Below are 14,407 nucleotides of genomic sequence, written 5' to 3' on the forward strand. Positions count from 1 at the left end.
ATTTTGCTGAGGATACAGAACATCCGCTTCTTGTTCCTTGCTTTGAGAAAATGGAAGCACACACACATGCATGCATGCATACATCAAAAGAAAAGTAGGCAGAAATATTATATCAATTCAGCAGAAATATGGACCTTGATAGATGTGTGTATATGGCATAATGCATCTTACTACTTTACCTGCAGTTTGGTAATACAGCTTAGTGCACTGGCTCCAGACTTAAGTTTTATCCAGCCACCAAAGCATCAAAGGATAAATGTAAGGGGACTGAGAAATATAGGTGGAGTGAAAGTACAACAAATTTGTACTTTATCTATCTTTTCAAGAAATGTTTGCCTTTCTTTCAACAACAGGTCCAGAGATGTTGCAGAGCTGCATGCCAACATGACTTTCAACCCTGCAAAAATCAAACTGCAGCAGTCTTATTATCAGTGTCAACATGGAGAACGCATGTCAACATGTGTGAAAACCAAAGTGTGTTTCCACTACCATGTCAAATCTGAGAAGAACTCCTCAAGCTCTGCCGCAGGTGGGCCCCACCCAACCCCACTGTGATCTTACTGTGACATTAATAACCTTTTTTTTACCACATATATTTCTATATGTTGTGCCCTGCAGAGGTCCGCTATACTATGACTCTGGATGCTTTACGTTCCAGTTCAAGGGCTACTTTTATTGACAAGGAGAAAAATGATCGTAAAGTGATTAGCAAGACCTTCAAAATCCAAGACGGAGAGGCAAAATGCATGGAGGTGACCTTCATGATGTCGGTGAGTACTCTGATCTTTAAATTGTGGGGCCAGTTTTGGTCTCCTACCTGCACAAAACCAACTCCAATTTTAATTTCTAATTCTGTATCCCTTAGAGACTATATTCAAATAAACTGGATGCCTTAAATCTTTGTGCTGTTCATTTAGGGAAGTTTTTGTCTTGACCAGTGGGAGATGCAACTGGGGTGTGAGAGAAGACAGAATCAAGCTGTGAGAGGGCTTAGGCTAAGCAGGAAGACCTTGGTTTTAACATGAAACAGACCAGTCCTGATCAAAGCGTGCAGAGTTCACCCCTTACTCCTCAGAGTGATAAATTATCTGGAGACGTTAGGGGAAAAAAGGAGCAAAGAAAGTGAATGTGGAGGGAAACTAGGTGTTTTATGTAAGTGACCAAATCACATCTCCGGTTGAGACAGTTTCATACATGTGCTCCTACGATAACATCACACATGGTTGGTTGGTTGGTGCTGAAAGATTTCAATGTTACAGTTGCACCGCCTACTGTAATCCTTAGAACACTGGTAGTTTTCTCTTTCCAGGCCTACACTGCAGCCTCTGATTAGCTGTCTTTGGGCAAGAAAAGAGGAACTAATCAGGAACTAAACAGCTGGTGTTGTTGTGTATGCTGAGTATGAATACCTGCTCTGTTCGAGTGTGCCAGTCTGTCCAGAAACTTCCCACATATTCCAAGGCAGAGGTCTTTGAGGGTCAGATGATTGGTCCAGGGCGCAAAGAACCTTGTCTGTCCTTTAGTTCTACTTCCTTCTTTGTGCAGAGTCGCAATGCTCTATCCCAGCTGATATCAGTCTAGTACAGGGGTACATGCTGATAAGATTGTTAGTCCATTACAGGGCTAACACAAAGGTAGATTTTCAACCATGTGTGTGTTAATTAACTTAATATATATGTGTTTGGACTGTGAGAGGAAGCTGGAACACAAGTAGAGACATCCATACAGACAAAACATACAAACGCCACACAGCAAGGCCCCAGCCAGCCAGCAGGTTTGAACGCAGAGCCTAATCTCCTTACTATGAGTCGACAGCATCAACCACTAAATTACCCTGTCTCCCTCAAATGTGTCTCCTCTCCTCTCCTTGACAGCAACTGTAAAGCAAAAAAGAGTAATTCACAAAAAAAACTAATACGTAGTGTCTTTGCTGATCCAATGATTCCAAAGAAATGGGGTTTCAATCTCATATTAACATGAGATAGCTAAATATTCAGACCTTTTGTGTTGGCACCAGCTGATTTTTTTCACTTAAAGGTTCTAATTGTTTTTCTGGCATCCACCTTCAGAAAATCCAATAAGCTAATGCCCAATTCCACAGTTTTTCTTATCAATAATTAGCAATCACAGGGAAAGAAACTAAAAGGAAAGAAGGATCCAAGTTTAATTTTAGTGAAATGAAGGCCAGTACTAGCGCCTTGTGTATTTGCTTTTCCACTAGTTAACCCTCTGCCCCAGTTGTAGCTGTTTGCACCCCACTGTCTCAACCAGTAAATACATCATCTCACATCTGCTAAATGGACTGGCACATAAATTTGTGCAGACATTCATGGCTCCCAGAGGATGAATCCGACTAGCTGTTGATTATCTGACCTTTGCTCTGCCATCAGGTTGATGTTTTTTGTTTGGAGTAAAGTGTTGGGTGATGTGCCAATAAAGTTTTGTATATGCACTAATCTAAAATACCATATCAACATAAACCAGGACCACTGGCTCTCCAAACAACCTCAAATCTTTGTGTCATGGACTTCACAAGGTGCTTAACACGTTCTTCTGAGATTTTTATTAATATTGGCATGATTGCAATATTTCTCTCCCACGATATTCCACTGGGATGCACACGTACAATTGTAAATTTCAGATAAGGGTGTGATCTTTAAACCGTGACTGATTGGTGTTAAGGGCTTAAAGATTTCCGGTTAAACATTCTGCAGGGTGTTACCCTACCACCACCGATCTGGAGTGTCAGGTTGGATCCATGAACTCAAATTGTGCAAAAATTAGATAATCATCAGTCAAATTATCAGTCAGAAAGCTTTCGGTCAGTCATGTGTGAATCAAGTGGGCTGCAAGTTTGTTGCATCCTTTTTCTCTCTTAAAACTTAATTGTCTTCCTTTCTTCCTCTCGCCTTCTTCTCTGTCTCAGTCCCAGCTGGACTTCCGAGGCCCTTTCTTGGTGTCTTTGGAGTTTGGACTAACTGATGAGGACCAAGGGCCCGTCCTGGATGAAAGCCTTCCCAAATCCATTAATAAGACAGTAAGACCACTTTATGTCATTTTTAAAATCTCCCTTTCCTTCAGCTATCTATTAACTAACAGAGAGTAAAAGATTCATGTCCCGGACAGGAAGGATTTTGAATTCATCTTAAATAGATTCTGTCTGTCAGTTTATGGATATCAGGAGTTAGAAGTGGGGTTTTATTTTCTGGCTTTAAACACGCTGCTGTTACAGTACATTAATATCTGCAACAGCTGACTGCTGTCTTTCAGTGTTTCCCCAACCAAGTCCGCATTAGTGTTACAACACCAACAGCCAGGACAAATTTTCCCACACTCCCACATGCATAGTTGCTCTAACAAGAGTGTTTCCAGATAATTATTGCAGTGAGTGATGTTTCCAGATAAAGTGTCTAACTATCACAATGGAAGTCTATGTCATTAGAGTGCAATTAAATCTTGTGCACGTGTGGTAGATACACATTGTAGCACTCACTTCAAAATACTGTGTCTGAAAGCCTCGACACTTTGTGACTCCCCTAAGTGTTAAGACAGGACCTCTTCTCCTGTTATTGTTATTGAAAGGAAGAGACGGACGCGCACAGAAAGGGGAAGTCATCAAACGGAAGCTTTTTCTTTTGACATTGTGATACATATCATAGTCTAGTTTCTCATCCTGTCTTGGGAGAATTGAGAATGTTGATCTTATTATGGTCCGATGGGACACTAATGCAAATGGGAACAACTGTGACTGTGCCCATGAAACCCTCAGGGGTAAAAGGAGAGAAAATTAAGTTAATCTGAATGCACCCTTTTACTCAGGGGACCAAACAGACATACAAGATGCTCGACTTTGAAAAACAACATGGCCGATGTGATTTACATATAAAGTTTGACATTTCACTTAAAAATTAAAATGGTCATCTCATATTAATTACCTAGTGTTAATGAAGATGCATCACTTCAAAAAACTAAAACTGCACTGTCAACTGACTGTCAACCTACCCTCAGTGATAAAAATAAACAGCATTAAACAGATTCAACAAAATCAGAACTTTATAACATCTGTGAAGGCAGGACTCAGTTTGGACCCCAGCATGAAGTGGCCTAGTTGTAGCTCACGGATCCTTATGAGCATTATCCTTATTGATGAATTAAATACTCAATCATTTAGCAGCGGCTGCATGTGACTATAAGTTTACCACCGACAAGCATGTTTACTTTGAAGGTCTTTTGTAAAACTCTTCCTATGTTAATTGAAGTCTGTTTAAATATGTAAATGATCAATTTCATGCAGAAGTTTGTGAGTGCATAATAAATTAAATACAGTTACACTCAACAGCATTTTTTGCAGAGACTTTCAGAAGACACAGCATGCCCCTACTTCAGTGTAAATCTCACGGTCAGTTTATTTGTGCTAATGTCACCTTGCAAGTTGCAGGCTGCACCGCTAAGAATAGTTGTTATGCCACAAAATCATCTTGCATTAGGACTGTTGTGATATACCGGTATTGATGATAATTGTGATACTAAAAGAAGGAAATATCAATACTGTATTGATAATACAGATTGGAGAATGCCCTGATATGATCTCAGCTGAAAAAAATCCGAACATCCTTGAATGCAGATTGGTTTTTAGTTTGCAAAACAAAGGAAACTAATCCATAGATAAAGATAAACGAGTCAGATCTGCTTGCTTTCAAATTATTGGGATAATGCTGCAATTTGTATTTGCTATGTGAGGATATTGTGGTTTATTCACGCTCTCACCAAAAGTGCTAACTCTCTGTGTTATAAATCAAGCTACTATATTCTGTCTTGGGTGTTGTGTTTTCTTTCACTGATAGAACTTGATTTTTGGGGGGTAAAAAAGCCTGCCATAAAGAGGGGGATCAGAGTCCACTTAGCTCTAGTTTTCCTGAGATAGAAAAAGATATACAAGCTGCTCGGAGGACTGAGAATCTGCTGCTTATGTGACAGCCAGTATTTTTCATGGCCAAGCTCAGCAGCTACACTTAACTTGGTTTTGACCACGTTTGACTTGGTTTTTGCACAGTTATGGTAAAACATCTAAACGATAACAAGCTCATTTTGAAGGTCTCACCCGTTTTTCTTGCCTTGTAGATTGCTTTAGTGGACTGTGGAGATGATGAGAAGTGCATCACTGATCTCTCCATTAAAGCAGTGCCCAGTGTCAAAAGGTAAGAAAATTGGCATTAAAAGATACTTTTACATGTTCTCTGTCAGTTCGCTACTAGCATACCAAAACATTGTGTGCATCGAAAGAGGTGCTTGTTGCTGGAGTTCTTCCTCTGAACTAAGACAATAATTTGTTAATTGAGTGTAATTTGGTCAACTCTGATTTTTCACTTAATCTGAGATTGTATCATAACCAGAACAAGAGGAACAATTACATCTATCGATAGCTATTTCATTATATTTATATTAATCCTTACGTTTTAAAAAAACATTATTTTTCAGATGCAATATATGCTGTAGTTTTAAATCCTTGCAGAGCATGACTGCGCCCTTGTGGGGAGACATATTCATCACAAGTAGGCATGCTGACAGTTTTCATTTATTTCTCCAGTACAGTGATTGAAGCTAGCAGAAAAGGCAAGTTTGACATAAACATCAGTGTCATAAACAAAAAAGACAATGCCTACAACACCAGAGTTATCATCAGCTTCACACCGAACATCAATTACGTTAAAGTAGAGGTGAGATTTCGGCTTCTTCTTCTTCTGCTGCTGCATCAGTTTAGTGGAAACGGTGTGATGATGTTTTATTTTACATCTACAGCCAGAGATGGCATGCACTCTGAATCACACAGGAGTGGAGTGCGCTGTTGGATATCCTTTCTTGGGAAACAATGTAGAGGTTAGTTTCAATCTTGTCCTGTGCAGGATCTAGAATACGTATCTCCTGTACCTGGCTTTACGACTGCTAATTGAAATGATTGTGTGATCTTTTTATCCACAGGAACATTTCAAAGTGATATATGAGACAAACCCCAGACATATTCAGGAGGAAATTCGTGTCAATGTGACAGCTACAAGGTGGGTGAATCGGAGCAGTATTTCAGTCTGAAGCTGAGGATTCAGACAAATGGTTTTGTGATGAACTAATTGGAGAAAAATCAGTAAAGGGTTTTATTAGATAACATTTCATTTATGTATGTGGATTATACAACCATATATGGGCCATACGGACTGCAAATAAACCCTGACATGTCCCCCCTCACCCACACACCCACATAGTTTTTTATTTTTCTCCACACTTTTAATGTAAATATGTAAACATAAGTGTGTGTACAGATCTGTATATCGGTGCATATGTATGTATATCTAGGTGTATATATATTTATGTACATATGCATGTTTGCACATAGTAAATGTATATGTGACTGCACATCTGTATAATTTGTATAATTCTTTATACCTTTTTATTCTATTTCGTTTTGGTTTTTCAGTGCACAAGCCTTTGTGGAGCACCCACAATTTTGTTGTACCCTGGTGTGCAATGACAATAAAGTCTATTCTATTTTCTATTTTTCATTTCCCACAGTGACAGTGAGGAGCAACTGTCTACTCTGAATGACAACTATGTGCAAATCTCCATCCCTGTGAAGTATAAACCTGAAGTCACATTAGAAGCGTGAGTATCGTGAAAAAAGCTAACAAACTGACGTTGTTACAAGATAATCATGTTTGATATGTCAAAACATCCAACATGCCTATTTTTACAACTATAGAAATAATAAAAAACCCTCTGTTTTGCCTCTGTTTTGTTAGAATAAAGATAAATAAAACCCACCAAGCACCCTAAAGTTAGGAGCTAATTGTTGTATTTAATGGAGCGATTAGCTGCAAAAAAAAAGTGGTCAATTCCTTAGAAATACCAGGCCATAAGAATTATCTGAAAAGAGAGTAAATCCTGCAATTACCTTTATTAAGTCACCAGACACACGATGTTTCTGTGACACAAACATCTACATGATGTGATGACATGTTAATCTCGTTGGGCTCGTCTCTCGTGGCTAAAAAATATGCTTAGATTGGTTTGAATAGTTATGTGCATATTAACACGTGTCCTCTTAAAAATATGCATCTTCTAGGTATCATAAAAATGTACACATTGAAATAAAAGACGGTGAACAATATGCCTCGGAATTCAATGACACCAAGATGATTGGAGAGGAGGTCAACATTAGCTACGTGGTAAAGTCTGCACACAACGATCATGAATGTCAATTTACCTATATAACCAATGAATATAGCTGCATGCAGATGTGGGATATTTGGTGTTCCAGATGTCAGGAAAGACATCGGGAAAATTGACTGCACTCTATAACCCTCTCCATCTCACGCATCTTCAGGTGGAAAGGTTAGGTGATATAACTCCACTCCTTCAGCTTACAGTGACATACCCTAAGCTGTCTCCTCTGAAGAACAAGTTACTGTACCTGACACATGTCACCACCAGTCCACAGGTGTCTACACACACACAAACACACACGCATACACCTAACCTTACCTAACCTAACCTGTCTTTTTCTACCGCGTTGGAAAACGTAAAGTACGAAAAAGTATAATAAGATATAATCGAAGATATAGATGTATAAAAATGGATAGAAAATGGCACGAAAGGGAAAGACGCTGCAGTCACTTTGAAAGATGTGGTTGCAAGGAACTGTGGGACGGAATTATATCCTTTCTTTCATAAAGGATGCATTTTTTTTATGCCAAATGGGAAAACAAAGGCACTGAAGCCTCTTCCCTTTGCATTTAGAACATAAGCCTAGCTCTTATTATGGCTGCTGCTTAGATATCTCAAGGTCATTTCTTCAAGTGATGTAGTGAAGTAGGACAGTGCAGTGACATACATCGTGTACAGCCTAACCCCTTACAATAACCTAACCTCAATTCACATTTTAGTCCTAATCCTAACCAGGGCCTCACAAAATCGCATTCTGCCTCAAGAAGACTAGGCTTTGGTACCCATACAGGCACCGTGTCCTGACAAAATAAGTCATTATATCAGAAAAATTCAAGAAAAAAAACAAGAACACATAGACAGACTTGCAATGTGTCTAAACAAACAGAACTCATTCTTGTGTCTTCTTCTGCAGGTGAAATGTGAGGCAGCACATTTGATCAACCCCGATAAAATCAACCCAGGTGTTGTAATACCCAAAGTAAAAAAAGAAACTCTTGGTTTCTATGTATTGGTGAGTGATACGATTTACCTTACAAAGACTGACGACTTGTTCCTGCTCCTATCTTACTAATTGGTTTTCTCCTCAGCAATGTGGAGGAACAGAATGTGCATCCTTTAACTGCATCATTCCTGAAGCCAAGACGAGTCAGGTCAACGTGACATTCAGAGTGTGGAAACCTACGTTTATCAAGGTAGGTTTAAGAGACATTTGAACGCATATTTTTGACTTATCGGTGTAGTTAAATTGAAGTATAATACATTATAAAGTACACTGACAGCTGTCTGACTGATAGATAGAAGGGAGATCAAACATTTAAAGGCATTTTATCCGACAGAGTGAGTTTTCCAGTCTGTCCATGATGGTGAATGCTACATTGAAGATAGAAAACACGAACCTGTTTGAACTGGGCAGCGTTGGCAAAAGTGTGAGTTATAAAGTTTTGGTAATATTCTTCATTCATCTTATATTCATTGAACGTATGAGCATGTTGATATGTATGGGTGGCCATGGCTCAGTGGTAAGAGTGGGTCGTCCAATAACCTGAAGGTTGGCGGTTGGTGCTTGGAGATAGAAGAACTGACAGCAGGCGACTGATGACCTCCTTGCCACGGCCGAGGTGCCCTTGAGCAAGGCACCGTATTTTCCGTAATTTCATGTATCTCTACATGATAATAAAACTTAACTTAATGTTTATATTTACTGTATATATGTGCATGTGTGTGTGCTCCGTAGGTGATCATCCAAGTTTCAAAAGAGACAGTCGGTGGAATCCCCATTTGGATCCTCATCCTCAGCATCCTGATAGGACTGTTGATCTTAGCACTTGTCATCTTCATTCTCTGGAGGGTAAGGGTTAGGATTGGGGTTATCTTCAAATATCTACTAGTCTGTGGCACGGCAAACCAGATCTTGGAGAGTTAAGTCATCAGTGTTTATGAGATTTTTTTTCTAGGTGTTCGGTATGGAGCCTTAAGCAGAAGATGGTGAGCTTAGCTCGGCATAGAGTGAAGGCAGAGAAAAAGAAGCATGCTCAGTTGTATCAGTAATTACTTTTTTACATCTTTGCAGCACAAATTGTCTGGAGTCACAACCTATATGTTGATGACAAGATTCCTCCAATCAAATATTTCTGAATGTGTTTGCATGGGGATTTTAATCTGAACTCTTGTGAGACTAAAAGTGCATTCAGATCAACAGCACCTAGGACTTAAATGACTGAGAAATTTATATATATATATATATGTTAGGCAAATTAAGTTTTGCTGAAGTGTGTAGCATCTCCTCAGGAATCCTGGTGCTGCCACTGCCACGCTGATCAGATCAGCCTACAAACTCTGTTCCATTCCTTTAGAATCTGTTTTTGTTAGTATCTTAGACCATAACTTTTGTGAAACTGAGAGTCAGGTTTTATTGCTCTGATTGCACTGCTTTGTTGTCACAATCTGGGCTACAGTATTTCTCCTTATTATTATGGAGTGTACTCGACCGCCACAGCTTCTCTGCTGATTGAAGTTGTACGAGTATCCGAGCTTTAAAGTTGTGTTACCGTAGTAACAAATATTTCAGCTTTCAAGCTTTGCTTTAATTGTGTGCAGCTGATCTAGCTACCTAAAGATTTCACTCTAGGTTACACTAAAATGACTAAACAGCTGTTCCTTCACTTTCTTTTATTGGAACAGATTTAGCAGTTACAATTGCAGGTAGAAAATGTCATTTGTCCATCTTTCAGTAATCATGAAGCCCTTTAGTGCTGGTTAGAAACCTTTAAACAAAGCAAAGAAAGCAAAAAAAGTTCAACATTTTCAAACAAATACAATCATTATGTGTGCATATGTATTCACTGCGACCAAGTATATGTTATTTAAAATGTTTAATATAATTTGATATATTACCATTTAAGTGACTTAAGCAAATCATATTTGAAATTCAACTCTTTTTGCCTGTAGAGTCAATATTCTAGCTATGTCCTCTTCAGGGCTCCAAGCTAATTCATTTTAGCCTCCTGTGGTCTTGCACTTCCCATGATAATCAATGGAAAAAACTGTTCAAACCTACTCCACCCTTTTCTTCGTTTTGTTCCTGCTCTGCATCCTCAACAGCTCCTCCTTAACTCATCTGGACTTGGGGTCCTCGTCCAGACATTACTTTGGCTTTGGAAAGCTCAGTCAGTTGCTCCCACATGTGAACAAATTTCCTGTCGGCATGGTTATACATAATACCAGATGTAAAAATGAAAAAAAAAGAGCCAGAATTACTAGCAGAAATCATTGCAGCAGCATAGCAACCAAACCAACAGGGAATTTTGTTGAAGTAAATATTTGTATCTATATTTTACCTTAAAATATCTGCCACATTTCTACTTCTTAACGACCATCAAATGTACAAATACATTCAACAATTTAACACAGAAGAGCAACAAAGGTTTCTCAACCCACAAGTTTAACTCCTCTGTGCTGTAACTTCTCCGTGGGGGACAGACAAAATTATCCTTTCTGTTTATGACGAGATAGGAACGAGTATAAGCAATAAACATTAATGTCTGATTGTTTCACAATGGTTTTGCTCTCAGGGACTGATAATAACACCCACAGCCCTTAGAAATGTGTAAAATTAACTGTTGTGTGTTAATGAACCTGAAGGGCACTTCCTGGAGTGACCCAGCTTTGCAGCTTTTGACACTCCAGGGAGCATATGGGAGTAGTGACATACTTCACCAGTCTTAATTTCCCTAATCTACCCTGTGCCTTAGATCTCAGTGGAAACGCAACACACCCAGGGCTGAAACAATCTTTTATCTCCTTGAAAAAAAAGGCCAGGGCTGTTTATGTTCCAGGAGCTGCTGGTTGAAATGTGCCTTATGAAAACCTTAAAGAGGCCTCCTGTCCAATGACAGCTGGAATATTTCCCCAAATGTGAAACTATGGTTTTGTAACGATTTTTTTTTCTACTCTTCCAGTTTGGCTTCTTCAAGAGAAAATCCCCAAACTATGCAGAAAAGGAGGATATGATGGACTGAGGCATCCTGAATGCTACCTCCAGGTCACCCTGAATGACAGTTAGCGGAACAGATGGAGGAGACGCCATAAGACCCACAGACACCTCAGTGCTTTGACTGACTACCTGGAACATGCAGTTAGCATCACTGTTTCCTGCACTGGCATGTGTGAAAGAATCTTTGCAAATACTTCCAAACTCATTTTGTGCCGCTTTAGGCAGCAGGTTACAAGACTGGGGTTGCTCCCATGTACAAAGCTAAGAAGTGTTTCCTTATTCTTCAGTTTGTTTTTCTAACCAGATACTGCAGATAAACAACATTCAAAGCTACAATACCTCCATTCCAGCTATAGAGCAAAAAAGGTCTCAGGTTTTTCACTATGAGGATCCAAAGTTGCCTAAACCACCTTACGTACTTAATGTTAGTGTCATTCCAGCGTTAACATCCAAAAGATATGAAAAGACAATATGTGAATTTTACATGCGCTGGAGCACTGAGTCTCATAGCTTTGACTCTTGTATAAAAACAAGTTTGCTTGATAGATTTTATGAAACACTGTATCTTTGAGCATTTTTTAGCGTTTGGTTGTTGTCGCTGAATGTTAAGTATACACCGTGGCACATGTTTTTGTTCAAAGTGTTGGCCAAATATGGAAAAATTGAATGCAAGATTTGCCTTGAGCGAGGGTGCAGTGTGTGTGCTTGCTTCCCCCCCCCCTGTTAGTTCTGATGTTAAACGAGAGTAATAACTGTCCCTTCGGTTATTAAGAGACAGAAAGCAGCGCTTTCACAATCCAAAACTTTGATTGTACTGTAAATACAAGTGCTCACAGTTGTAAAGCTTTAAAATGTACAGAATTTTGTTTGCATTTAATTTAATTTTGTACTCTTTTTGTTTGTCTTTTTTTTTTTTTGCGAGGTTGGGGGGTGGGGGGTGTCGTCGAATGTTATTTTCGTTGATTTTGCTCAGGTGCTAAAAGTATAATGAATGATGACATTCACATTCGACACAGAAATTTCTTCTGGCTTTTGTCACAAATTTAGACTTATGCAAATATGTAAATAGTGTTATATTTTCATGAAAAATTAAAAGTATAACTGTTATGTACTGAAATATACACAAAAAAGAGGGGGTGTGTCCACTATTTTGGTTTTATTGGATTGAAAAAGAGGTCAAACCTGTTGAATGGTGTATTTTGAATGATGCTGATTGAGACGAGATATAATATCTTGACTTCAGTATTTTATAAAATAGAAGAGAGGGGTTGCTCTAATTTAGAAGTAAATGTCTGCTTATTCACCAGTTTTCTCTATTAGTAAAGATTTTGCGTGTTGGCTTCAACATGCACACAAAACATTCACACACTGTTCGCTCACTGTCACCCCATAACCGATACATAGTACCTTATTCATTCAGGTTCTCTGCCTTGTTTTTGTTTCCAGCAGTTGCACAGCTACATAGTGTGTTCAAAGAGATGCTGCGGAGGACATTTTCCTCTTCTTTTTCCCTCATTGGTGGGTTGAAAAGGCAAGAAGAGGAGACAGTTCTTGGAACATTTAATTTCTCCTCAGCTCTCGCCCCTTCACTGTTAACATGAAGCACATGTGATAAATTGTATGTACAGAATTTATAAGCCTTAGCTGTTTTAGGATTGTATTGCCACATTAGATTTATGCTCGAGGAGGAGTGAAAGGCACAAAGTGAGAGTTGTGAGCTCCAGGCCAGCCCTCTACACTGCTGTGAAGTCTTCATTGTAATGCACTGGTTTGTCAGACCTTTTATGTCTTCATCAGCACAGAAATGAACTAAATCCTATGTCCAAAAATAAAGACTTTCTATGAAAAAAGAAATTCTTGATCAATGTTTTTTTGTTTTTTTTACGGTAATGGTGGAGGGTTTTTTTTCTTTAGAGGGGAATAATGTGCTGTTTTCAATTCATAGATTTATATATAATAATATATATATATAATAATACATATATATACAGGATATATACATACATTTTGCTGAAGAAGCAAAGCTAATAAGACTATTGACAATGATGGTATCTATCAATAAATCAAGTAAAAATGCAAGACATTCTCTGGTTTCAGCCTCTGCAATGTGAGAATGTGATATTTCAGACTGTAGGTTGGAAAAAATGGAAAACAAATTGTGGGAGAGGGGAGCAGGCGGGGGGATAAAACACCGACATTTTTTCTTTCTGTTTACATAACATTTTATCTGAGACAGAATGAAAATAAATGAAAAACAGAATATTAAATATATTTTTTACGAGAGAATACACTAGAGTTTACTTACACTTTGTAACTGAAACTTAGAGAGAAACTGAAAAGACAGGGCAAAAAAAAAAGATGGGCTTTTTAATGCTTATTTTGTAGCTTTGTGGATATTTATAGATAAAGCTAGATAAAGTAAAAATAAATTAAGCTATTAGTAGTAGAAACAAACCCAACCGGCTTACATTTGAAAAAAATTATGCAATCAGGACGAAGTTGTGTTGTCAAGGATTACTTGACTATGCTTTCTTTGAAATGAGGAACCAACATTTTAAAGTGAGGAAGCAGTACAGTGCATCTGTAGACTTATTGCTGCTATGTCTTTATAAGGATAATTTGCTCTGACTACTTTGCTCTCAATGGCAAATACATTGAACAGCATAAATAGTGTATAAATAGTGACTTTCTCCTTTTAAGTTGCCAGATTTTGCTAGCTATGGATAAGATTCTGGTTTTTTTTTTTTTGTTTTGTTTTTTTAAATCCAGGAGTAGTGCTTTTTATGATTCCTATCTACATGTATAATGGGAAACTATCACATGAGCAACTGCTCTTCCTGCCTTTTGAGGGCAAAGTTCTCCACATTTCCTTTTAGTGCTGGCCATGCAAAATGCATGCTACTTACACTGAAAATGTTTTAAGAGCATTGAAGAGTAGAGAAGAAAATTTAGTACAAAACTTTATGTCTGCATCCATTATTTTAGTGTAAGGTATAAAAAGTTTGATTTTGATGTAATCTCTGCTTGTAAAGATTTGATCACTTTTTTAGATAATGCAATGGATTGCATAGCTAATTACAAAGTTTATATTGTAATTGTTTTTTTTTACTATATTTCAAAAGTGGCGACCATATAAACACAATGGAGCACATTTATTAAATGATAACAGTGGCGTCAGTGTTTTCCACTATGACTGAG

The 14,407-nt window shown here is 38.3% G+C and overlaps 1 protein-coding gene across 1 annotated transcript in view; it reads left to right on the forward strand.

Annotated features, from left to right (window-relative positions):
* Positions 1 to 12,137, forward strand: part of itga1 (integrin, alpha 1) — a 51,329-nt gene extending 39,192 nt beyond the window's left edge. The window contains exons 16-30 of the mRNA XM_072371601.1: positions 354 to 529; positions 619 to 770; positions 2,927 to 3,037; positions 5,122 to 5,198; positions 5,588 to 5,717; positions 5,800 to 5,877; positions 5,980 to 6,056; positions 6,565 to 6,654; positions 7,115 to 7,217; positions 7,376 to 7,489; positions 8,129 to 8,227; positions 8,304 to 8,408; positions 8,553 to 8,642; positions 8,951 to 9,064; positions 11,175 to 12,137. Of these exons, the coding sequence (XP_072227702.1) occupies positions 354 to 529; positions 619 to 770; positions 2,927 to 3,037; positions 5,122 to 5,198; positions 5,588 to 5,717; positions 5,800 to 5,877; positions 5,980 to 6,056; positions 6,565 to 6,654; positions 7,115 to 7,217; positions 7,376 to 7,489; positions 8,129 to 8,227; positions 8,304 to 8,408; positions 8,553 to 8,642; positions 8,951 to 9,064; positions 11,175 to 11,234 (1,576 nt within the window). The 3' untranslated portion in view covers positions 11,235 to 12,137. The remainder of the gene's footprint in view (positions 1 to 353; positions 530 to 618; positions 771 to 2,926; positions 3,038 to 5,121; positions 5,199 to 5,587; positions 5,718 to 5,799; positions 5,878 to 5,979; positions 6,057 to 6,564; positions 6,655 to 7,114; positions 7,218 to 7,375; positions 7,490 to 8,128; positions 8,228 to 8,303; positions 8,409 to 8,552; positions 8,643 to 8,950; positions 9,065 to 11,174) is intronic.
* The last annotated feature ends 2,270 nt before the right edge of the window (positions 12,138 to 14,407 follow it).

This window comes from Leuresthes tenuis, unplaced genomic scaffold (assembly GCF_036924035.1).
Source record: "Leuresthes tenuis unplaced genomic scaffold, fLeuTen1.0.hap1 SCAF_19, whole genome shotgun sequence".
Classification (NCBI taxonomy): Eukaryota; Metazoa; Chordata; class Actinopteri; order Atheriniformes; family Atherinopsidae; genus Leuresthes; species Leuresthes tenuis.